Source organism: Telopea speciosissima, chromosome 7 (assembly GCF_018873765.1).
Source record: "Telopea speciosissima isolate NSW1024214 ecotype Mountain lineage chromosome 7, Tspe_v1, whole genome shotgun sequence".
NCBI classification, from domain to species: Eukaryota; Viridiplantae; Streptophyta; class Magnoliopsida; order Proteales; family Proteaceae; genus Telopea; species Telopea speciosissima.
The window spans coordinates 18,555,852-18,583,017 of record NC_057922.1 but is presented as its reverse complement, the minus strand read 5'-3'; the positions used below and the strand labels follow the sequence as shown (position 1 = coordinate 18,583,017).

At 38.2% G+C, this 27,166-nt stretch overlaps 1 protein-coding gene across 2 annotated transcripts in view; it reads left to right on the top strand.

Moving 5' to 3' along the window:
* The window catches only part of LOC122669879 (E3 ubiquitin-protein ligase KEG), a 48,216-nt gene that overhangs the window by 8,383 nt on the left and 12,667 nt on the right, over positions 1-27,166 (top strand). For both annotated transcript variants that reach the window (XM_043866759.1, XM_043866758.1), the window contains exons 7-9: positions 6,840-6,997; positions 25,652-25,782; positions 25,912-26,046. In XM_043866759.1, coding sequence (XP_043722694.1) covers positions 6,840-6,997; positions 25,652-25,782; positions 25,912-26,046 — 424 coding nt within the window. The remainder of the gene's footprint in view (positions 1-6,839; positions 6,998-25,651; positions 25,783-25,911; positions 26,047-27,166) is intronic.

Here is a 27,166-nt window from a genome sequence, read left to right as displayed (position 1 = left end):
AAGTTGTTTTGAGGTGAGAGATAAGACTGTCGTTTGGTGCCACAGTTCAGAAGAAACCTGCTAGAAAGAGAAATTGAATGGATTTTTGGCCTGCTGGCTTGTTTATAGAGCTATTTTATTGATTGAGAAGGGGACAATAGAAGAGTTTGTAATCATAGTCATGGTGTCTAGGCAACCCAAAGTGTTGGAGGGGCCTGGATTCAAGGCGACACCAACCAGGCGACCAAGGTGGCTGGACGCCTAGGCGTCACAACTATGTTTGTGATGGAGGATGTGGAATGTTTTCTAGTTTCTGTTTGCTTCAATTTTTTATCCAGAGATTAGGACAATGAAGAAGAAAGAAGATTGGTGGAGATTAAAAAGGTGTGGAAGACTCAGGCTCCTCCAAGTATGGCTAGTTTGTGTGGGTTTTAGCTATAAATAAAGTTGACGCTGGGCAATTTGCAGCACAGGGATTTGTGTTTATGAAGTGATGTTAGTTATGTTTTTGGAGGAGTCTGCTGCACATATATTCTTGACTTCTCCCATGACTAATGGGTGTGGATATAACTTTGGGTTTATTTGCTTTCTGAATACATGGTCAAGAGAAAATGAACAGCTGTTCTCTGTGTACCCATATGCTATTGATGCAGATAGACACAAAAGTGGGCTTATTTTAGTAGAAGTAAACCTTGGGTTGGGTTCTATATATGTTGGGCCTTTGGTCCAATGTGTTTTCTTTGTATTAGGTCACTTTAACGGGTTTAAAATAGGGGTAGAAGCTAGGAATACGAGATTAATCAAGTAAGATTAATTGAGTCCAAATTTGTGGCTTTATTTGAGTCCTTTTACAGTATAAGCTGAGTCCAGTCCTACTAGAATCATAGGAATTTGAGTCCAGATTTTATTCTATGTTTTGTTTTTAGATTTCTAGTTTGAGTAGAAGTGTCAATACCTGTCTTATTTTACTATTCCAAGTAGTAGTTTGAATTTCAAAACAATTTAGGGTTGTTAAGAGTTTATGAATTCTATATATAGTCGTAATGGCCTATGGCTTAACCCACAAATTTATGAATAATTACTTTAGTATTCTGCAAGTACTATGGATTCAGTTCTGTTTTTCTTTTTCTGAGTGGATTCTCAGGTTCAACTTGGGTGGATTCTTAAGAGGATTTTTGTAGATTCCAAAACCAAAACCACAGCAGGTGGATTCCTGCCCTGTTATTTCTTCTTCTTTCTATTTTAGTCTCTTACAAACTACCGGTCAGTTTATTCTATTCTTCTAGCACTTGCAATCCCTGTTTTCTATCTCATTCCAGCGAGAACATCTAATTGATTTTAAGATGTTAAGGTGTTAGTCTTGGTTTATATTGGTGTTAGTTTGTATGTTAAGTTAGTCTTAGTTGATGTGTTTAAGTGTGAGGGGTGTTTTGGATATTAGTGGTGTGCTTTAGTTAGTGTCGGTTGATTAGATTGTATTAAGTTGAATTCTTCATATATTATTGTTTCTGGAAATGACATGTCTGGAATTGCATAGGTCAAGACATGCTTACAACAACATTTTCTGATGATAGATTTTGCCACCCTCAGATATTTTCTTGGCCATTCGAAGTATGGAAGGGCTTAGCTTGTCTCAGCAGAAGTATGTTCTTGATCTTTTGAGTGTGATTGGAATGTTAGGCTATAAGTCTATAAATATTCCTATGGATCCGCATATTAAGCTTGGAAACGTCAGATGACGAGTAATTCGTAGATAAGCAAACATCTTAGTCGGGAAACTATCTATCTTACTGTTACTCAATCTGATATATCTTATGCTGTTGGTGTGATTAATCTGTTCATGGAGATACCTAAGCAGGTCCATTGGGATTTGGGAGGCAGCTTGCCGCATATTGAGGTACCTTAAGGATGCTCTAGGGAAAGGCCTTATATATCTCTGGCATGGTCACACTAGTATTGTTGGTTACTCTGATGCTGATTGGGCTGGTGCTAATGGTGATCGGAGGTCTAGTACAGCTATTTTATTTTTTTGGTGGTAATCTTGTTATGTGGAGGAGTAAGAAGCAAACCACAGTGGTCCGTTCAAGTGCTGAAGCTGAGTATAGAACTACAGCTCACACTGCAGCTGAGTTGATGTGGCTTCGGTATTTTGTTCAAGAGCTTGGTTATTTAGTCAGCAAACTGGTGGAGAAGTTTGCCGGAGATATTCTGTGATAACCAGACAACTATTTACATTGCTAACAATCCGGTTTTCCACGAGAGGACGAAGCATATTGAAGTGGATTGTAATTTTGTGCGGGCTGCAGTGTTGAAGAAATTGATCTTCTCTCCATTTGTCAGTTTTCATAGTCAACTTGCAGATTATTTACCAAGGCTTTGTTTCGGAATGTTTTTCAATTAGGGTGTTCCAAGCTGGTCATGGGTGATGTCTATGCTCCAGCTTGAGAGGGAGTGTTAAGATGTTAAAGTGTTAGTCTCAGTTTATGTTGGTGTTAGTTTGTATGTTAAGTTAGTCTTAGTTCATGTGTTTAATGAGGTGTGTTTTGGGTATTAGTGGTGTGCTTTAGTTAGAGTCGGTGGATTAGATTGTTTTAAGTTGAATTCTTATATATGTATCTCTGTCCCCATGGATTGAGTAGGTTGTTCACAACTCAAACTGTGGACAGTATTCTTCTCAGTTCTTCTCTCCTTCAACTTCACTTACTTCTCTCTCTCTTCTTCTTCTTCTCTTGTACTGCTGGTGACCTTGATATTGTCACAGATATATCTAATAGATTACTGCTCAGTTTAATCTGCAACTTCATAACTGGTCATAATTTTAGTTGCTCTCTAGTAATTCAAAAATGTTCTCCGAATTCTAGTTTTGAAACCTGCAGTTCCAGTGTGTTGGTAACACTAGAACTCCTTGGTAGATCCCTAGTCTATTATCAGAATTCAATCTGCAGTTCTGCTCTTCTATTAAAACAGACCACTCATCCAGGTTTCTAGACCATTCTGATTTCTCAGTCATGAAATACAAATTTTCCATTTTCTGCTCTGTAATCTTGTCAATATTAGTCTCTTGCTGGATTTTCTGGTTTGGGATAGTCTACATTATTGCTGTGGGGCCTGTGGATTGCAAGGATCGAGGTTTCGATTTCAAGGCTGGTATCTGCCCTGGCAGAAACCGAGATATCTTGGGTTTTGACCAAAACCTGGGATTTTTTTTGGCCAATCGAAACCTAGGTTTCGAGGCCCAGAAATGGTTTATTGACCATTTGTTTTGGATGTTTTCTATTTTTATCATATTACACCTATTCCATGAATTAGTTTCGCAAAGAACCCACCCAAAATGGTACTTGTGGTTTGGACCCAAGTTTGCTATTAAACGTTGAATGCTGTTGTACACTAGCCCTATTATAAACACCGACTACATATAATTTTGCTACTAGAAATGTAAATATGCACTTAAAACAATCATATTAAGTTAGGCAAATACAAGACACTCACCACTCAATACATGGTGTGTCTTGGCAGGTCTAATCCACGAGCTGTGTACCACTGAATGTGTCGGTGATGCTCATCCAAATGCAGCACATATGTATCCCATGACATATTTGTGCCCAACACTCTGTCTATGTACTAATTCTTCCGAAAATTAGATTTGGGGAGAAAACCATTACCTTCAAGCTCCAATCACGCAAGTGCAAGATGTAGAAACGGTTGAATGAGTAGAAGAATGCCAAAAAGTAGGAATAAATCAAGTGATTTGGCAAAAAAGTGCAAGTTATTGGCAAAATGCCCCTGGCAGTGTTGAAACTTGCAAAACTCCCATCTGTTGGTTGAAACGAAACCAAGTGTCGAAACTTGTGAAACCCGTCGAAACAGGGTCAAAACCTGGTACAAACCAGTTTCGACCATTGGTTTCGTCTCCGACAGGGTCAAAACCGAGTTGTCTCGGTCGATACTGCAAGTTTTGTCCGAAACTAAGAACCATTTTGGATTGAGAGGATATGAGGCTTCATTCCAGTTCATATTCAAGGGTTGTGCAATAAATCAGTTTTTAATGGATTGGGCTAGTGCTCAAAAGAGTTGTTGGGATAGATAGTAGTTTTGCCTCCCATCTGGTTTTTGTTGCTTTATGATTTAATGTGCTGTGTATTTTTGTGTTATATGTTGCGATTATATACAATGTATATCGTTGGGTTTTGTTTTAGGATGAATTGTTATTATTCATTTGTAATTTCCTAATAAGAAATGGCATATTTATTTTTGTTGCTGAAGGGGGGTGGGGAATCTCGTCAAACCTGATGCCTTGTTTGTAAGTTTGCCATAATTTTCCCACAGTTGCTTGGAATCACAAAATCTTGGTCTCATTAGAAAGGTAGTTACAGAACTTATTTGCACCAAAACTACACTGGATGGACAGGTTTTGCTTCTCAAAAGTTAGCCTGAACAAAAGCGATTGAAATATCCTGATAGTGACTTACAACCCAAAAGGAAAATTCTACATCCAAACACTTGTACAACCTTCCTTGAGGCAAAATACTGTACAAGAATTTCATAAAAAAAAAAAAACTGCAGAAGAAACACCATTTATTTGAAGATTGAGATGCCCTACATCAACACCCGTTGGTTAGAAGGTCAACCATGAATTTCGAAGATTCCCAGCACAATATAATCATGACTGAGTTTCTGTTATGATTAAATAAAAAGAACTTTTGAAACTAGTGCCTAAACAGGGGAAGCATTGATAATCTTAAGCAGATCGCCCTTGTTGATAAACTGGCTTGTAATGTTGAAATCAAAGAGTCTCCATAGAATCCACTGTTTTAATTGCTACAGATTGTATGATAAAATTCTTAACAGTAGATTATTTTTGAGACTTTTCTTATTAATAGAAAAATCAGTTTCCATATTTTCTTCAACCTATTCTTGTTGGGAGAACTCTTCAACCTTTGCAATTAGAAATTTGTTTACAGCATTCCTCCTTTGCTAGAATGGCATTGTTATATGCACTTCTATATACGGTGAGCAATTCCAATTCACCATCAGGCATCTGCAGGATAAATCTTTTCAAGAACTTAGAGTAATAACTGAGTCACCTTTCTTGATCCAATGCATTAGCACAGATGGACCACTTGATAATCCTCGTCCGAGTAATTATGCTTCCATCTGTTGTTTCCTCATGCAAGCTGAATAACAAAATCTTATTTGTAAAACATGTGATCCTGTATGATACTAACCAAAGTTGGGGAAATTAGATTCTTCCCATGCATGTCACCAATAAGAACTTCAATAACTAAGGTAAAAGAAACCTAGTTGTGAGATATCACAAGTAGCAAGTCCAAAACTAAATTCCCATTGATTTTTATCTTGAGACTAAAGAGAATTCACTTTGCAAGAACAAAAAGCAAATAGAGAAGGAGAAGCAGAAGAGAGAGACAACCAGATAGGCTGCAACGCACATCGGCTTTGGTGCAAACAACTAGCACTAGAAGTCAAGAGCAACTACCTCAAGAGTAGTGAGACTAAGTAACTTCATTTGAGTTCACTAAAGCAATCTCAATACGCTATTACCCCCTAGGCTATATCCCATGTTTTGGAAGAGGCTTAGAATGCTTTGGAATTTTGTAATTTTTACTTTCTAATTCCTTGGTTTCATTATTTATAAAAAAAGTCCATAATTACACTTTTTATACTAGGAAACAAATTTACAAAGCAACTGTTCCATAGTAAGTTACTAAAAACCAATTTGTAATTGCTTTTGAGTTTTGACACTGACAGACTTGCTAAGCCTCGACTCCAATGACAATTCTAGGCTTGTAGCAACTTCAGTGAGTACTTTCCAAGCAAAGAAATTAAAAACTCTAGAACACCTAAAATAAATCTCTTTACTCAGACTTTGAAACATAAAAATCCTGTCATACCCAAGACCCTGTTAGTTGTCAATCAACTGGCCGTTACTTTCCTAGAATAGCTTGGATTGACGAGATCTTGCTCTCGTGTAGATTTAGTTGAATGCGTTCTTAAATGGAACCAAAATCACAAAGTTTTGGCCCTTGAAAAATTGAGCCGTAGTATATGAAGTCACCCATATAATGTCTTAAAAAAAAAATTTCATATCCAAATCCATGCAAACATGAACTGCCTTGAGTTGAATATGAATATTTTAAAGGAACACCATGGATGGAAGCTTAGGGGCTCTCTTACATCACAGGATGGATAATTGGGGGTTTGATGTCAGAAGATCAAATTGACTCTTGTTGAATCAGTTTGGGCAATATTCTATTGTTTCACGTGCTTGGTAAGTTGACAAATGGTGAATATATTTCCCAACTGAGGCTTCGCCTGGATGTTATGGCTTGGCTTGAAAGTTGCACTCTTTGCTCAAGTGTAAATTTTTTTGGTTTACTTTTTTTTTTTTTTTTCTGCGGAATGTGCTTATGGTCAGGTCTTCCATTTGTTGATCAATAAAAGTATAAAACCATCCAGTTATTAGTTAAAATTATTTGGCAAGTATGATTGAGGAAGTTCTCATACAAAGGTTTTTAGCTTCATTATGAGGAAATTTTGCTCCCTTGGATGATAGTAAATTTCATAGGAAATTTTGATTCTTCATAATATTTCATACGGTGGAGACGGAAAAATGTTGAAGCCGAAAAAGAAATATATATTTCTTTGTAGTTTACATATTAATTAGGCCTTTCTGAAGTTGATCTTTCCCAAGAAATCAGAAAATATGTAATGCTTGCTAACACTTCATTGATGTTACGGCAGAAAGGGATGTAAAGCTAGGAATAAATCTGAGTTTGTTTAGTGTTTTTAGTGTTTGTCTTTCTCTAAATGTTACAAGCTTACTAACCCTTTTGATTTTCCAGACCTTTGCAGATGTGCATACAAGCATGGAATGTGGCTGTGGTAAAAAGATGGGCGGAAGTTGCGTCCAAAGAGGAGATTGCTGATGCAATTGATGTACCGAGTCCATCTGGAACAGCACTCTGTATGGCGGCTACTCTAAAGAAGGATCATGAAACAGGTAAAACTTGATTATAAGAATCTGGGTTTAGCTAAATATTGTTGGGTTCATGGATATCTTTGTTACTATTCTATCAGCAACAGAAGCTATAACCTCAGCTAATGATGATTATTTATGGCCATTCTAAAATTTCTTGAGACGAACAATAGTCTGTCTTCATTCTTGTCAAGTTAGTACTACTTGCTTTGACCGAGAACTAATAACTCCCCTGTACATTCTTTTGGCTGACCAGAAGACAGTCTTATGTGGAATCTGGATGACTATCTTGATCAATCAGTATATAATGGACATGGATTAGATTTAGTAGTAATGAAAGAAACTTTATAGAGGGTCTCTATAGATAGTGTGGATGCTTGTCTTTACCATTATCAACAGTAATTTATACAGTGGTATTTACAATGGATGGATGGCTGTAGTAATCTCCAATATTGTGGATGCTTGTCTTTACCATTATCAACAGCAATTTATAGGCAGTGGTATATGCAATGGATGTATGGCTGTTGTAATTTATATGCTTGTCTTCTTAGTTCTTTCACAACCAGAAGGAAGTTACAATTGTTAGTGATATCCTGTTTCTTGAGTCTGTTTTGGCAGCATATAAGTGACTGAGCAGTGCTTGAAGTGGTAATCTAGGCTTGTGTTCCCCCTAATGGAATAATTGAAATTTTGATTTTTCAAACCATATGAACTTGAATTTTATATCCTATATAGTGGTTGATCGAGAAAGTATAAACTGAGCACAACATCAGTTGAGGGTGATTATTTTCTACCAACTTCTTAGGATAATCTTTTGAAGGTGAATTCATGTTGATTTGCAATTTATGAATACTTTTTTTAAAATCCAGAAAGCATCATCAGTATCTAAATTTAGAAAGAACATGTAAAGCTTTGTGGCCCCATTTAAAATTTTCATTTGCATCTCACCAGAACTTTGTGATGATGTCCTTTTTATTTTTGTTTAGTTTTGTATGGTTGCTTGGCATGGCCGTATGTGTGATGTAGATCAATGGACGTTAAAGAGAAGAAAGAACCAGCAACAGCCAGTCCTGAAGCCCCATCGAGACAGCGCATCTTCGGGCTCCATATGGACCAGCAATGAAGTCCATCAAGCCAGTTTTAAAAGCCCCTTGTAGCTTATGTCTTAGGCCCAACTAGTGGCCAGGTATGGGCCCATTAAGGGTCCCCCTTATATGACTTGTGTGAGAGACTTTTAAGTAGTTTCTATTTTCTATTTTTATTTCTATTTTAGTAGGTAGCTACAAGGTAGGTTTTATTTTGTATCCAGTTTCTATTTTGATACAACTTGACGTAGGAACTATATTAGGTTAGTATCTATATTATTGGGTTGCAATTTTGTAGTGGATTCCCTCTCCATGCAAGGGGGATTTTGGATTTATTAATAAGAAGAGGGGCTGTACTACAGCCCCCCCCACAATTTTTGTTTGAAGAGAAAGCTTGGCTTTCCTTGTTGCTTTGAGAGACAATCATGGTGAGAGACCTATGGTTAGTGGTGCAATCTGCGGTTCCATAAACCTGGTTCAGATCGCTTATGGGCCCACTAGTGTGGGGAAGATAGTGATATTAGAACTCAACCCCACAAGACAGAATCACAGTGAACCAAACAAACAGAATAAGTGGACGGAATATAGAATGATTGATTAATCTAAATTAAACCAATGGATGGGACTGAAATCCCAATCGAATGAAGGTCCTGTTATGCTGATTGCTGATTGAATGCTCAAAATTACAAGTTAATCCTGTGGCGGGGGGGTGGGGACTAGGGATTAACAATCAGAAACTGAATAGAAAGTATAGGAAAACAGAATTAGCAACTAAGTAGATTTTGTAACAACTATCAATCCAGCAATCTGATGGGTTCCAGACTGGGATCAAAGGCAATAACATGGGGAAGGAATAACTACAAAACACCTATCGCAGACACTTAGGTGGGCTGGAATACTTCAGAACAGGTTAGGATATTAAAGCACAATAAGAATCAGTTAATCAAGCATCAAACAAGGACTAATTTACCTGTTAAAGACCTGCGACAATGATGGATGATTTGCCGAACCGTCGCTGGACAGAGATGAGGAAAGATAGAGAAGAGAATAGAAGATAGGAAGAGGAAAGTGTTGACCTGGTTTCACCACCGAAGGTCGAGGTAAGCTTCACCACCTTTGGCTGCAATGAATTCGCTATAGGAGAAAGAGCTTCATTGAGAAGACAGTTTCTTTTCTTTGTAGGAGCAAGAGCTTCATCTCCTTTATTAAGAGCTTCCAAAAACCTGTACAAGAAATTATAAAGTACTTAGAAGGAAAGACTAAATGAAATCACTGTTACTTGGCTATTAAGCCACTAACAAAAGTCCTTATGGGCTTAAGTTAGAACATAAAGAGATTCTCCTATAATGGGCTTAAGTGATATAACATAAGTTAATCCATATGGGCCCAAAATGGGCTTAAGAAACTGTTACTTAAAGGCCAATTGGGGGCTTTTTTAAATGTTCAATCATGGGCCTAATTAGGGGCTGTCCGATGACCCTTGTCCAGTTGTCCTTGTGCCTTCTTGAGTAAACCTTCAGCCCTACATTACACTAAATATCTCAAATCAAGAATTGAGTGGCAGAACTGTAAATATATTGGAGTTTACAAAAGGGAGTGGCAATCTGGTAAATAGCGTGAACAGTATAGGGACAAAAGGCCTTGGGGACAATTGGGATATAAGTTATTATGTAAGGGTAATTCTGGGAACTAATGAAAGAATGGGGGAATAAAGGAATTAATATAGAAATTAAGATCTAGAGAGCTTAATCATAATAACAAGAAGGGAGGTCTTTAGAAAGCAAATTGAAGAAGACTTCTTGATGCGATCCTGGAGTTGGAAAACTCTATTTGGGTTTGCTATGAGCCCATCATGCACTAGAAAATTCAAATGCAAGAAATAATGGCAGTTTGTAAATATATCAAGTTTTCAAGGGGAAGTGGCAGGGGTGTGATTAAACAGAATCTTTATGGGCTCTTTAGATAGTAGAATTGGGAGGGACAAATAAGGGGTTAAGAAATAATGAATCAGGGCAAACTTTTTAACAAAATGGAACTAGAGGACAAAATAGATTCAACTAAAAAGGGAGGGGCAAAAGGGGGGGGAATGCATTCCTTAAAAGAGAATAACATGGGGAAAGGGGGGGGGGGGAAGTCATCTTCTACCTCTAGACTTTGTGCCAGGGCTTAAGAAACCAGAATCCTTCAAGGAGATCGAACTCTCTATCCAGCCCTCAAACTCCACGTAACTTTAGAGGGGAGTATGTAATCCCTAACCCTCTTGATTTCAGTTAACAACCAGTCCCAAGAGAAGGAGAATAAGATGGGTTAAATTCTTCAGCCAGATCTGGCGATAAGTAAAGGGCCAGATCTGAGTTTCAATTGGAAACTTGCTGTTTATGAAGTCTGAAACTTTCAAACTGGTCACCTCAAGGTGAGGAAACAAGCCCTCAAGTATCACTCCAAGTAGATGAGGGCTCAAAGAGTTCAAGCCAAAGTATATGGGCCCTCAAGCAGAGGAAGAGAATCATGGAAGAGGCAGGGTTGTAATTAAACAGAGTCTTTATGGGCTGTAGAATTGGGAGGGACAAATAAAGAAACCTATTTTTGTTTGGAAACTCAAAACAATTAGGAAACTAATTCCTGTGTAGCTAAATAAAACTAAAAGATTACATGTTAGTCCCAAAATAGAAATAAAAAAAATCCTAAAATATCCTACTAGGCCAAAGACCCAAATTGGACCCGGTTCAATCACTCTGGCCACGCAAGCACTCAATGAAACCCAACTTCATTCCATTATCAAATCTAAATTCCAATAGGAGGGTACATGCATATAAATAAAAGAAGAAACCTATTATTGTTTGGAAACTCAAAACAATTAGGAAACTAATTCCTGTGTGGCTTAATAAAAATAAAAGATGACATGTTAATCCCAAAATAGAAATAAATAAAAATCCTAAAATATCCTACTAGGCCAAACACCCAAATTGGACCCTGTTCATCTCCGTCTAGATTCGCAAACGGGCTAATCCATGGAAGTGCTACTGCATTACTTCACCATCAATCCTCTGCTGTTTCTGCTGTTTGTTAATTGAATGGTACTCCATTGATCCATCCACAGCAGCTGAAGATTGAAGACTTCTCCAACCCTGTGGCACAGCTGGCTTGGTCTCCTACTGCAGTTAACTTCAAGTCCATACAACTCCAGTTCTGGCTGGCAGTTTCGTCTCAAACTTTTAGGATGCAATACCTTCATTGATCTGCTCCTTTGGTAGTACTTTCAGCCCATCTAATGGCTGGTTTGTGCTGTGGGCTTTAAGTTACTATTTTACACCCTAGTTTCTATTTTCTACCTTGGGCTGCTGTATCTCATCCGGCCATCAACCCTAGCTGATTTTCTGAAGTCATATTGAGCATGCCAGCCCCTCCCTTTGATATGAACTATGGCTCCAACTGAGGCTTCCATAGGGTGGTACTACTGGTTTATTGTTTAGCAACTAGTTTCTATTTTGGAGCTTGAACTTGTAACCTATGTTCTGATCAGTAGTTGGTTGAGATGACTTAAGGGTGTCATATTGTAACTGAGACCTGCTATTGTGATGTAGATGCACTACCTTGGACCGACCCAAACCCATTTGGGCAGCCAGACGAAGATGAACCAGGTCCAGTTTGAGTTTTTTGAATTTTGTAGGATTTTAGGAATTTATGCTATTTGGGGAAATAATGTCTTCTAATTTATTTTAGAAGTTAGCTATGTAGGATATTTGGTTTCCCAATTGTTCTTAGTTTCCTTATTTGAATTAGTTTCCTAGTTAGAGAGTTAGTCTTTTATTTCTCTTTATATATGGTTTAATTTCCCATCATTGGAGATAGATTGAATAGAATGGAATGGTTGAGTTATGGTTTGAGTAGCCTGTGTGGCTGTGCTTGTGCACTCTTCTCCCCCCACCCCCCTTCTTATTCGATTTCCTTCTTGCCCCTGCAACTCTGAAATCCTATCTCAGGATTCTCCCTTCTCCTAACGGCCCTCCACCAATTAGATGCACTACCTTGGACCGACCCAAACTCATTTGGGTATCCAGATGAAGATGAACGAGGTCCAGTATGAGTTTTTGGAATTTAGTAGGATTTTAGGAATTTATGTTATTTGGGGAAATAATGTTTTTTAGTTTATTTTAGAAGTTAGCTACATAGGATATTTGGTTTCCCAATTGTTATTGGTTTCCTAGTTAGAGAGTTAGTCTTATTTTTAGGAGTCTTTTATTTCTCTTTATATAGGATGTAATTCCTCATTGTTGGAGATAGACTGAATAGTATGGAATAGTTGAATTATGGTTTGAGTAGACTGTGTGGCTGTGCGTGTGCGCTCTTCTCCCCCCCTCTTCGTATGCGATTTCCTTCTTGCCCCTGCAACTCTGAAATCCTGTCTCAGGGTTCTCCCTTCTCCTAACGGCCCCCCACCAATTTGGTATCAGAGCTGAAAGATCCATCTCCTTTCCCATCAACCTCTCTCATTCCCTTCCCATTAACCCCATCTCTGTTTCCTCTACCAAAAGCTGTTAAAAAAAAATATATACTCAGTAAAGCGTTACCACAACTCCCTGCCCCCTCACTGCCATCTCCCCCCCCCCCCCCCCCACACCTCTTTGCTTCTCCTAGTAACCCACCCATCTGATCTCCATAGGAAAAACCCCGCTGCTTGAAAACTCGACCAAACTCCTTTAGTGTTCAGCCAGCAACAACCCAACAAAATGAAAAAGAGAGAGAGAGAGAGGCGAGAAGAGAAGAGAGAGCGAGAGCCTTGCGAAAAAAAAACATACCTTGTTTTCACTGTCGCCATCAAATCCCTGCAACTCCGGTGTCCATGATTTCTGGGGTTGAAGTCTGGTTCGAAGTTTGAACTCGAACTCCATTTCTAGCGTCAACCTCACTTGCCAGAGGTCAACTCCAATACATCTTCTTTGCAGCGGTTTCCTCGCCGGCTTCTCCTTTCAATTAGGGAGACCTAAATAGGACTCTACCTATTGTTGGTAACGTGTACAGCTCCCCTTCCCCCTTTCTTTTATTTATCTTCCACTTCTATCCCCACTCCCACTTTTTAAGACGTGTCTATTTTTAGGTTGTTTATTTTATTTTCTCCTCAGAGTACCCTGCCCCTCCTTTATAATTCTGTTTTGTTCTTTTGTTTCTTGTTTCTTCTTTTTAAATTCCTTTTTATCTTCCCATTATATCCTTCTATTTCCTTTTTATTCCACCTTGTTCTTATTTTAGCCTCAATTCGTAGTTTGCCCTCCATCTTTAATTCTTAACCTTATTTTATCCTTCCTTATTCTGATCAAGGAACTAAAACTAAGAACTCGACCAAGTTTCGGCCTTGGGAAAAACCGAGTTGACTCCGAGCTGGTGTATTTTTTTTTTTTCAACTCGAAGGCTGGGTTCAGTGGGTTTTAGACCTAGTTTGGGTCTGAAACTTTGTACTCAGCCTATTGTAGGCCATTTAAACACAATGGCACTATCAGATTTTGTAAAAACAAAGTCCAAATAGGAGTTTCACTTAGTGGGAAACCAGGACAGACACTTATTTATGCCTAATATCATTTAAGTAACTGAAATACAAATACAAAAACATTTACTTAAATGTTATTAGGCATAAATAAGTGTCTGTCCTGTGTCTGTATACCAAGTTTTGCATAGATAGGTGTCTGTATACCAAAATGACAGTCTCTATAGAACTCAACTGAGAACTCGCGAGATCTATAGAGTCCAGAAGTCTTTAAAGGAAAAAAGGGTCGAAATCTGGGTCGGGTCGACTCGACCGAGATTTCGACCAAGATATTGCACATTTTTAACTCGGCTGCCATCTCATCTCGACCTTTGAAAAAACCGAGATCTCGCAAGTTTTAGTTCCATGATTCTGATGTCCCAATAGCCCTTAGAGATTCTATTTATTTACAGCAAAGCTGAACCTGGGGTTATATCATGGAGGTTGATCGATATGATTTGCTCATTTCAATTAGTGATGGGTTCCGTAAATTGCAAACAAAACTTATTAATTTAAAGACAGGTTTTCGGGAGCTTGCCAATATTAACAATAACTTGAAGAATTGATCGACGGTCCAATTTCAGTTGTGAAACCCCACGATCAGATTCCCATTAAAGAGACATTGTTTGTTAACGACCATCAAAAGATTGTGACGGTTGATCATGAGATGCGTTGGATCATCGCCCCATCAAAGTTGATATTTTTGGATGCCGATCGAATGGTGTTGATTCTCTAATCTTACGCTCATGGGTGAGTTTTTCTCAACAACGAGGGAAATAATGTAGAACTGTAGAAGCACTACCTTGGACCAACCCAAACCCATTTAGGTATCAAAACGAAGATGAACCAGGTCCAGTTTGAGTTTTTGGAATTTAGTAAGATTTCAGGAATTTATGTTATTTGGGGAAATAATGTCTTTTAGTTTATTTTATTCTGTTTATTTAGAAGTTAGCTACGTAGGATATTTGGTTTCCCAATTGTTCTTAGTTTCCTGTCTTATTTTTAGGATTCTCTTATTTCTCTTTATATATGATGTAATTCCCCATCGTTGGACATAGATTGAATAGAATGGAATAGTTGAGTTATGGTTTGAGTGGCCTGTGTGGCCATGCATGTGCACTCTTCTCCCCCCTCTCTTCCTATGCGATTTCCTTCCTGCCCTGCAATTTTGAAATTCTATCTCAGGATTCTCCCTTCTCCTAACGTCCCTCCACCATATTGCTATCAACTTGGGGATATTCTACCCTAGTGTTTGAGAGTCTAGTTACTAAATTTTACAGCAAGCTGCCATTTCTTTTCGACCTGCTGTAACTGTCAATCCAACCCTTGGATCTTGGTCATCTTTGGCGGAGTTAACTGTTGCTATGTCCATATTATTGACCTTGGATCGTGGTCATCTTTGGTGGAGTTAACTGTTGCTATGTCCATATTATTGACCCAATTTTAGGTCTTAACTTAGCACTGTTTCTGTGAATTACGGCATAAATGTGCTGTGTAGCAGTATTTGACAGTCCTACCTGTGGGTTGGAATAAAAAACCGATGCAGAAAAATCAGCAAAAATGGGCTCATTTTAGTGGAAATAAACCTTGGGTTGGGTTTTCAGTGTAATGGGCCAGTTTAATGGGCCGATAATATGGGTAGAGGCTAGGCATATGGGATTAGTTAAGTATGTATCTTTTTTTTTTTGGTTGAATGGAAAATATATATTAAAAAAAGGAGCAAGATACAACACGCAAGCAGGCTAACCAAGGGGCAGACCCCAAACAAAAGAAACAAAACAACCGTCAGAAGTATGATACATCAAAAGACGGGGAGAAGCAATTAACAAAAAGGAGGATACAACAAAAACCGGGGGACTTGAGATTGAACATTTGGACTGACATGCTATATACTCAAGATCCTTAAAAGTAGACTCCATTTGGACTGTTATTTGCCCTAGTGATGCATCTTGGGCTTGGAGAAAATTCTGAAGTATAGACATCTTGTCAGCGATGCCATTCGTTCCAGCATTGATGATGGATTGACACATATCTTTGGCTTGATAACTGGCATCCTAATGGTGTTCTCATTTCCAGATATGGTGATTGTATTCGATATGATGCAGGTTCCGATAGGATGGCCAAGGTCTCCATTAGTTGGGAATTGGGATGGTATTTGGTGTCCAAGTCCTAGTATTTCCAGTAATCTGATTGAGGTTTGGTTTAGTCTCTCTTTTTTTTTTTTTAAAAGACTTAGAGGCAGTGGTGATTTAGTTCTTTGGGTTCCAAATTCTTTTAAGAAGTTTACGTCCGCCTCTACCTGGAATTTGATTAGATCAAAATCTCAAAAAGTTCCTGGGCATAAGATTGTATGGTACAGTTCCGATGTTCCTAGACATAGTTTTACTACTTGGCGTGCTTTGACTCTTTATCTTTCTCTACCCAGGAGTTCCTCCTCAAGAAACTTGTCTATCACTAATTGTTGTCTTTGTTGGGACTCTCAGGAAAATGTGGACTACCTTTTCTTTTTTTGCCCTTTCTCTAGATCTGTTTGGAAAGTGGTTCTTGGTAAGTGTTGGCCTCATCAAAGAAAAATCCTTTCCTTTCAGAGAGAGTGGAGGTGGATATTGAAAATTTTAGTGGTAAGTCAATTTGTGACTATATTAGTAAGCTGGCCTTTAGCATTATGATTCATCATTTTTGGTGGGAAAGAAATAAAAGAAGATGGACCTCCTCGTTGCGTACTATAGAACAAATATGGGAAGCCATTACTTTTGAGATCAGAAATAGGCTTCTTCCCGATTGTGTTGTGAGCCCAGACACTGTATCCTCTTATTGCTTCCTCCACCCCGTTTCTTGATGTAGCATCCTTTTCTTGTTGTTTCTTCCCTCCTGTTTTTAACGTATCATCTTTTTTTTGCCCCCCCCCCATCTTTTGATGTATCATCCTTTTGATAGTTGTTTTGATCTTTGGTTTGGGGTCGTCTCCTAGGCGTGCCATTTTAACTTCTGTGTTGTTCTTTGTTTTTTTTCCCTTAATATAATTTTCCATTCACCCAAAAATCAAATTTTGGGGGGGTGGTGGTGGTGGAGAGAAAACCAGGGTGAGAAAGAAGAGGAAGATCCCAAGAAGAGGCAAGATGCCTGTATCTTATAGTGTTTGGGTTCACAGAATGAATGTGATGAAGTCTGTTTTTTATCTCAAATGTGATGGCTTCCCAGATCTGCTCAATAGAATGCGTCAGTGGGGACTGTCTTTTATTTTTTTTCCACCAAACATAATGAATCACAACACTAAAAACCAACGTGCCAAGGGTGTCACAAGGTGTTTTGCCACTGAAGTTTTTCAAGATCCACCTCCATTCTCCATAAAAAAGAAGGATCTCAAATGTGATGGCTTCCTAGATCTTTTCAATAGAACCCACCAAGGAGGACTGTCTTTTATTTCTTTCCCACCAAACATAATGAATCTCAATTCACAACACTAAAAGCCAACTTGCCAAGGGTGTCACAAGATGTTTTGCCACTTAAGTTTTTCAAGATCCATCTCCATTCTGCATAAAAAAGAAGGATAACTCTAGGATTGGATCAACACTTTCTAAGAATACCTTTCCGTATAGAATTGGAGAAAGGACAAGAGAAGAATAGGTGATCCACACTTTCCAAAGGGTTCCAACAAAAACAACAGTTAGGGATTGACAAATTTCTCTGAAGAAGAAACTCCTGAGTAGGAAGCAAATTGGTCATAGCTCTCCAAACAATAAAACAATGTCTAGGGATATTGAAGCTAAACCAAGCCATCTTACACCAAGGAACTCTATGGGCTTTAGTTCTCACCAAATCCCAAGCAAAAGAAGAGAGTTTCTTGGAAGAATTACCAAGCCAATGGGCTAAGTCCTCACTACCTCTAGATCTCAATCTAATGCTGGGAAGTTTACTCCAAATGTCAATGAGCTTATTAGAATTACTAGGGCCTGGAAGCCAAGTACCATCACAGATACTGGAAGAATACCTTGGCCATTCTATCAGAGCTAACATCATACCTAATTCTGTCACAAATGAGCACACCATCAGGATGCCAATTATCAAGCCAAAGGAAAGTGTCAAAACATCATCAATACTTGTTTGGATGAAATCACGGACAAGATGGCTATGGCCTGATTTGGTACGATTCCTATTTCAATTTCAGGGGTGATTTCTATTTCAGAAATTGTTTAGTTTGATTTTTACACCTTATTTCAGTGAAATCAAGTGGAATAGAAATTCTGAAATAGCTGAGGAGTTGTTTCAGAATTTCTATTTCATTTGATTTCACTCTTGCTCTTTAATGAGCACATGGTTAATTTGATGGGCAAGGTAGTAATTTCATGTTAAAATTAAAACACCATCCTTCTTCTTCTCCTTTTAATGGTCTCACTGCTACCACTACCCTGCCACCACCACCCATAGTACAAAAACTCGTTATATCTCAGTCGAGATCTCGAGAATTTCGAGTATCTCGACATGGTCAAAACGAAATGCATGCTCGAATTGAAAAAATGCAAAATTTCGATCGATATTTCAATCATTTCACGAGATTTCGAGACTTTGTAACATCTCGCTGAATTATCGGCAAGATGTTACAAAGCCACCTTATAAAAAGACCAAATTTTGTGACTCTCAGTCAAAATTTCGACCGAGAGCTCACAAGGGACCTGTGTTTCGTTTTTTGGTCCTGTTTCTTCATCCTTCACTCATTTTCGGCAATTTTTGATTTGTTCTTCGCATCTTTGCCACATTTACACCGGAAGCACTTGGGGGGAGTCAGTATTGGACCTTCTTAGCACATCAGTGAAGCCTTTCCACTATTTCAGGTAAAACCATTTTCTCCAAAAATGTTGTTTTGAAAAAAACATGATCAATACATGTTTGTTTGTGATGAAATTAATATATGTCAAACACCAGAGGCCGATCTACAACCTCACGTGTCGATTTTTTTTTTTTTTACTTTTCTGCTTCAAGATTTTGATTGTCCTACAACAAAAATCTAAAAAAATAGGGGTTATGTACATTGTATGGTGATCAATACATTTGGATTCAACTGTATATTGCCAATCAATGGTGCAAATCCAAAGCACCATTTTGGGTGAATATCTTTGCAATTTGAACATTTAGATGTGTTTATATAGCCTAAAACCCACCGAAATTACCTACTGAAACCTTGCAGAAAAATACAATATTTCGACCGAAATAACGAAATGAAATGCGATTTTAAACATTGCCATCGCCACCACTTCAACGCCATTACCATTGCCACCATCACCACCACCACCACCACCCCACTGGCACGGCCAACACTTCCACGCCACCACCACTACCAAAACAATTTTAAATTGTTGACTATTTCATGAAATCAATCCGAAATTGAAATAGAAATCATACCAAATCTGGCCTACATTTAAGAATCTTTCTCCAGGTCCAGGAAGCATTCATAGGACACAAGGCAGTCCAGATGGAGCCAGACTTGAGGTATCTAGAATAAACCCAATCAACACAAATGCTCTTCTTTTTAGATGTAATATTCCAAATAAGGTTAATTATGCCAGCAATATTAGATTCCTTGACACTACGAAGCTCAAGCCCACCCTCATCTTTTGGGAGACAAGCCCTAACCCAACTCATGGGATGAAGAAAATTCGAGCTCTCCTGCCCTTTCCAAAGAAAAGAAGACATAATCTCAATCTTAGAACTTGGAAGAAATAGAAGCTAGAAGACCAAAAACTCCAGACCAATAAATATAAGAATTCTGATAACTGATCTAATAGACTCAAGACGACCAACAAACGAGATGATCTTTCTCTTCCATAAGTGAAGTCTCTTCCAAAGCCTATCAAGAACAAGAGAACAGTGATGGGCAAAAAGCTTGGAACAAATCAACAGGAGACCCAAATAGGTAACATGAAGATGACCTTCATGGAAACCCAAAATATCTCTAAGCTGAGCTTCGGATCGCCAGAAACACCCTCAAAGAAAGGAAGAGATTTTTGGACTTTAATGGAGAGGCCAGACGTCACAGAAAATATTTAATGCCTCAGAAATTGCTGACAGAAAAGAGAGGCTTTGGCAAAAATCATATGGTCATCAGCAAACGATAAATGAGTCATCTTCAAAGCCTTGCATTTAGGGCTTGGCTGGATGGAATTTCCCTCAGTTTTAACTTCTAATCATTAGGATTTTGGAATGGCCCTCCATTGCAATAGAGAAAAGTAGCGGAGAGATAGGGCAACCCTGACGAATTCCTAACTTAGATTAAAAAAACCCTGAGGGGATCTGTTGACCAAAATAGAAAAATGAGCTGATGATATGCAACACTGGATGACTGGATCCAAGAGATGAAATTCGGTGGGAAGTCCATCCCAGATAGAAGATAATCAATATATTCCCATCTGATTGAATCAAAAGCTTTATGAATGTCAAGCTTAAGGAGAACAACAACACGATGGTTTTTCCTATCAAAATCCCTAACAATTCATGATATAAAAGAATATTATCTCCAATGTTCCTACCAGGGATAAAAGCTGCTTGATTATGACTCACTAAAAACATCAATTACCAACTTAAGTCTATTGGCAATGATTTTTGCAATAAATCTATAAGAAGATTCGCAAGAGAAATGGGGTGAAAAGAAGAAACAGAGTCGGCCCCCTCATGCTTAGGAACAAGGCAGATGATTGATGCTTCTAATCTTAGATGGCTGATAAAAGAAACTACGAACTGCGTTAACAAGATCTTCTTCAAGAACGTTGTTAAGTGTTTTAGTTAGGCTGGATTAAGATTCTATGAGTCCAGTCTTGTTTTGAGTCAGTTTCCTAGTCAGTGTATGTTTCCTTGTCAGTTTAGGATTGCTTTAGGTTTTTCCTTTTGAGTATTTGAGCTTTTTTTTTTTTTCAAGTCTTCTATATAAGTTTGTTAGAGGCTACAGCCTTGTGCACGAATTTGAGTAATGATTTGGCTTGTTTGCCTTTGGTTCTGTGATGATTTAGAATGCTCTCTACTGTGGTGATTCAGTAGGCTCCCTGGGGGTGATTCCAGGAACACTTAGTGGTGATTCCAATCAATACCTTGTGGTGGCAAGCCCAGGTACTGTTCTCCTATTCTTTTGTTCTATTCTTGAAGTTTGTTGATTCAGTTTTCTGGTCTTCAATTTCCTGCAATTGATTTCAAGTCTGTTCCTATGACAAAGGCTTTCCTATTCTCTCTAGGATTGCTGGAATTCGTACTTTACAGTTTTGATTTCGATTCTGGTTTCAGAAAACCTGTGTGGACATTATTCTAATCACTAATCTGATATTAGTTTCTGAATCTATTGCATAAACACCATAGTCCCTACGCCAAGTGGGATTTGGTTCTTGCTAGTTTGAACTTCTAAGGCCATTCTAACAATGATGTTTAATGTTTTGTTTCATCTGAAATCATTATCATAGAGTGTACTTCTATTGGGAAAATGAAATCTGTTTTCTGATCAGTCATTCGACTCCTAGTTTGACTGGTTTTGACCTATCCTAGTTTCAGTAGGCTTGTCTACATGCAGATCTGGCCATTGGATCTTGCTGGAATTTTCGGCAAAGTTTATACCCTCTAAAAGGAGAACTTGACCAGATTTCCAGCCTGATCTGGTTTGCTGATTTTGTTGTATGTGTTTTTCTCCTAATTCTAGAATTTTGTCTCTCTTATCTCTATCTTGTAGTGATACTGGTTTTTACAATCTAAATTAGAACCACCTCAGAACCCTCTTTGAGGGATGCATTGATTCCATCAATGGGTATGTGCGTTTCTGCTGGCCTTGTATAGGGAGGATGCTTTTCAGGGTTTCTCTTTCTGTTTTTAAATCTTACACTTAAGGGGATAGATTGTCAGTTTCAAATTTAGTGTTGAAATGGAGAATATTTGACCTCTGATTTTATGGAGGATATTTTTACTTGGCTTCAAATAGAATTTTGTGGGGAGGATATTTGTTACTTCTTTTTTTTTTTAATATTCACCAAATTGTAGGAACTTTGAGGAACAGCAATATGGAGTTTCTGGTCAAATGACCGGCTACTGTGAGAACGTAGGAGTGATGGAACATCAAATTCAAATTAGTATTATCTGAATGCAGGATAGTTAATTCTGAGCATGAAACTTATTTTGTGGTAATTCTATCTTCTTTTTATTCATTGACATAAGATGTCATTATGGATGCTCCTGACACAAATTCCTTGAACATGTGAGGTAAAAGAAGATCTTTACTGTCCATTGCACATCCTAGGGACAGCTATCTTTCTATGATGTTCACTTTTTCACTTTGTTAAAAGTTAAATCCTTTGTGACATATAGTAACTAGAGCTCAATGGTTGAGCGTGCTTGGGCAAGAATAGTACTAGGATGATGATATCCTGGGGAGTACCCATGTTGCACCCCTTTTAAGTTTTATTTATAAGAAAGGATACAATGCTATTGATTTTTACTTGTATTCATTAAAGTGAATTATGGCTTCCCATTTCCTGAGAAGGAGACAGCTCCCTCTATTTATCAGAAATAGGGGGAATCAATGTCACTGTCCATCTCTTGTTATAAAACGTTGGCAGATTTGTGAAAAGGATTGGTTAACAACTGGTAGTTTGATGCTCCTTTTGAATTGAAAATATGAACTTTGATGTCTCTGTTATTTATTTTATCTTTAGGAAGTATCAGAGCACTTCCAGCACAGTATGCATCTGCTATATTTGTCTGGGTTACTTGAGTGCAAATATCTTGCTTGATTTGAGGGCCAATAAATATAAAGAAGATGTTATAGTTAGAATTGCATTTCCTAGTTTTATACTGCAATAGTAACTGTATCATATAATCATGACCTGATGACTACTTTACTGGTGGATGCCTGAAGGGCACTAAAGTTTTAGGTCTCGGTTTCGCCAGCCTACGAAACCGAGTTCTGCCAAAATCCGGGCAGGATGGTGTATTTTTTCCCATTTTAACTTGGTGGTGGGGTTTGGTGGCCATATGGCCAAGATAGGTCCTGAAACTTGGCATCCACCTTATTTTAGGCCTTCTAAACACAATGGAAACATTAGGTTTTACAAATTCAAACCCAATATGGTACTTTGACTTCGGACCCTAGGTAGTCTACAACGTACGCGAGGTTTACCCTAGGCTATTCCACACAATATTTAGAACACATAATTAAGGAAGAGGTGTAAAACAACTTAAATAGGCATTAAGAATTAATAAACATCATACCATAAGCCATTTAAGCATTAGGCATCATATTCATAATCATACATGGTGATGGTTCGACAGTTTGTTGATAATTGTTAGAAACATTGAAAGAGACATAGTAATGTAGTCCTAGAATAGGAGATAATCCTACTAGGAGCCAGGTAAAATCAGATTCTGATCAAGTCTATTGTTTGGGGAAGATTTGGGGCTATTTAAGGCTAATCTAGGGTTTAGGCTAGGGTTATGGATGAAAGTAATATAGGGTAATGATCAGCAGGTCTAGGGGACTATTATGATATAAAAAAATAGGATTTGGATCAATTTAAAATTCCTGCAGAATTAGGGTTAGGGTTTCGGGTTTTAGAAATTAGGGAAATCACTAAAGCTAGGGTTTAGATGGATGGATAGGGCTGGGCTTGGGATTGAGTTTAGGGGATTGTGAGAGGGAGGTTCGATCCAAATATGGGAGGGTGTTGATGGTTAGAAGTGTGGAATCTGTAATTTTCAGGGTTTAATGGTTAATGGAGTTTTTACAGAAATTAGGGTTTTAACTAGGGATGGGGCAGCAGTCAGGATCGAGTATAGACAATGGTGAGAGAAGGCTGTGGTCAAAGTTTGGATGATTTCTGATGGCTAAACAGATCTGGGCAGAACTGAGATCCTCCTAGGGTCTATGAAAATAAAACAGAAAAAGAAAAGGGGGTCGAATGGGGAAGGGAAGCAAAGATAAAAACCGAAAATTAAAATTCAAACTCACACTAGAATCCACCGGCAGTAGCTTGAATGTTTGAAGGATGAAACCACCTTCGAAGAGAGATCCTCCCAGCCGTCACGGCGTAAGGAGTCGCAGGAATCCACCCACCCTTCCACCTTGAAATCCACAAGGATGCATACACTCACAAGGGAGCAAGGAACAGCAGCAAGCAGCCACGATATCTGTCTTTTTTTAAATTCAAAATTCTGTGTGGGAGCCTCCCACGATTTCTCCTTTTATAAATAAAGGCCAAAGGCCAAGTCCTAATACAATCTAACTTCCTCTTCACTTAAAATCGGGGAAGGGATCTAATTGCAATCAAACTACTAATTTAAAACAGTAAACTGTCCTAACTACCCCTACTAACTTAAAATAAAAGAATCTGACTTAAAACAATTAATTTAAAAGAAGATTCCATGCTAGCCAATAGGATATAAGGACCTATTGACCAATAGGAACACTTCACTTAAATTAGACCAATTGAACCAATTGGATGCAACCAATTTTAAACCGGTTCAATCTAAAAACATAAAAATAACTAAGTATTGGGCTAATCCCGTATGCAACCTATGTACCCCTAGTTTAGGCTCATTAAAGTGGCCTATTACATAAAAAACCCTTGGGAACAAAGGCCCAACATGTATATAACCCAGCCCTAGGCCTATTTCTGAAGAAATAAACCCTATTTGGTGATGATTCTGCATCACATAGATTAAACAAATACAAGTTCACTTCAAATGCAATACAGCTCCCTCTCCTGATGTTGAAGCTTCAATCTTGAATCTCCAAGCTTAATCTTTAGTTGAGGTGAGATTTGCCAAAAAAAAGCACCAAAACCCTCACCTCCAAGTGTTTTTCCTTCATAGCAAAGCGAGAGAGGCGAGATTTCAAGTTGAGGTTGAAATCCCGCCGAGAGGGTGTCTTTTTATAGCTTGGTTTGGTCCCGAGTCAAATTGAGACCGAGATAAGTGTCGAGATCTCGATCGAGATATTGTAATTTTTCTGTATCGCCACTGGTCTCTTCTCGAGACCTGGCGAAACCAAGATAATTTCAAGATCTCGGCGAGATCTTGTACCATGAAGGGAAGGATATCCTTGGTAGTCCCTTCTCCTCTATTACTTTACACCCTGAGGTTGAAAAATGGAAGGATTATATGAAACTATATCTGCTCCCTCCATGTAAATCCAAAATCTCTTTATACAGATATTCCAATAAACAACATCTTTCCATCCAGTCACTTTTTTCTCCATCACGAATTGGATCCATACCATCCATTTCTGTTTGGTTACCTAGCTAAAGGAAATAGAGAAAGCAAAGAAGACTTAAAAGAAATTTAAGGACTCGAATAGAACTCTGTGATTATTCTGATATGGAGCACTAAAGTTTTGGTATATTGTTTAATTCACAAGCAACAGCTGTTGTTTAAAAACGTGAACCTTTTTAAGTCAATAATCACTGGAAAGCTGGTACTCAGCTTTCTGTTGCAGCTCTTGTTCGGATTGTTCTTTTAATCATCTTCTGCTTGTTGTTCACATCCCCTTTGATTATCTTAGGATTTTTACAAAGTGCAACTTGGTCAATCACTTCTAATGGAAGTTATTGCTAACAGCAATCAGGAAACATGGTAATGGTTATGATAAATTTTTAGAGCTTAAGATACAACAGTCTATACATGGTCTGCTATGCATTTGAGATGCCCTGGAATTTGACTTGTGCCCTATCTCTCAATAGCTGGAATGGCTGCATGAGGCTTCCACGTGGCAATAATAATCAAATTTCTCTGCCAAGGAAAATATTCTTTTGCTATTGATGTAGGAGATAGTTTGCATAATTGTACGTATTAATAATTACACGACAAGGAAGCAAGGCTATGCTTGTTAGGCAAGAAATAGAGAGAAAAGAAAAGAAAAGAAAATGACATTTTGTTTCTTTTTCTTGTCTTATTTTTTGCTTTTCTCTACTTTTCTTGCCAAACAAACATAGCCTAAGAATTTTCTTTTTCTTTCCTTGGCTCGCTTGCTTTGCTTCCATTCTTTGTGTTTCGTCTATTTTCCTAACTAAGCTTCCTGTTTGACATTTATTGAATTTGTGTTCCTTTTAGAGGGTAGAGAATTGGTAAGAATATTGCTTGCTGCTGGGGCTGACCCAACTACCCAAGTTGCCCAGGAACCACATCATGGGCGAACAGCTTTGCATGTAGCAGCTATTGCTAATGATGTTGAGTTAGTCAAGGTAAGATAAATGACTTCCTGGTCGGAATATGCTTTTATTTAACTTGAGAACAAAAGAACTTTCTTGTGAACTTCTCTCTAATTTTAGGCTGACAAAGTGTCTTTTATTTATTTATTTTTGGTTGAGTAGATTATTCTTGATGCTGGAGTTGATGTGAACGTAAGGAATGAGCATAATACTACACCTCTTCATGTTGCTCTGTTCAGAGGTGCTAAATTATGTGTTGGGTTGCTTTTGTCTTTTGGAGCAGATTGTAATTTACAGGTATATTAGTTTTTGGATTATGATTACCACATTTTTTCTTCTAGTTTTATTTTTTTTATTCATTATTTATTATTATTATTATTCCTCACTTTTGTCTCTTGCATCCATACTGTTATAAGTTGATGGGGAAGCTTAAGTGGTTGTATGGTACGGTTGGTACCTTCTATCACGTCCTGCTAGGCTACTAGTCCATGTTGTCTTTTTAATTAAATAAGTTCACTGTTGCTCAATGGGACTATGTTAGAGCATCCTGTTAGTTGTATGTAGTTTTATTTCTAAACATCAGTCCGCTGCTGGTCATCAAGGGTTTTCCTAAATTTTTTGTTGTTAGAGCTCCTTCACTTCTTGTCATAGTTGTCAAAGCGTCGCCTAGGCACCTTGATTTCCCTACCTCCAATGCCTAGGGTCATCTAGACGCCGTGACAATGCCTAAGTGTCCAAAGGGTGCCTTGATTTCCCCCCTCCAAGGCATAGGGTCGCCTAGACACTGTGACAACTATGCTTCTAGTAGTCATTAGGAACTATTATCTTGAAATTTATGACTGCCTTCTCCCAGTTACTTCGGTGGTGGGACTCTATAACATTGTATGAAGAAGAACAAGAATTTGAAGTAGGCATGGGATATAATAGTGGGTGTTTCACTTCAATTCATGTTGGCATGATATAGCTCTCATAGAGATCATAAAATCTCTACATCTGAAATGGGTGAGTTGCCCTTGAGAAGGAGTTATATACACCTGTCCTTACGTGCCACCTGCAAATTGAGAAAGTAGTAGGCCCTGAAGATTAATGTAGGGTTTGAATTGCCTCAATTGATTAAAGTGAATTTTCAGGATATCTGAACTAATGTCGCAGCTGCAATAGCTTTGATTTTTTTTGGTGGTTTTAGGTTCATCTAAGCATTCTCTGATTGAGTGGCAACTTAAGGGTAAAAATAGTTCCATAGCTGAAGGTGAGTTTAGGTTGCTGTATTAGGGTTTGCAGTATAGGAGAAAGACAGGCGCAAAGTTGATGCTTTTGATAGAGTTTAATCTATGTTACCTGAACACTTCAAATTGAGCCATACCCATGCTCGATACTTGTCTAAGCAAGTGAAAGAAATGGAATCTTTGCTGCACCT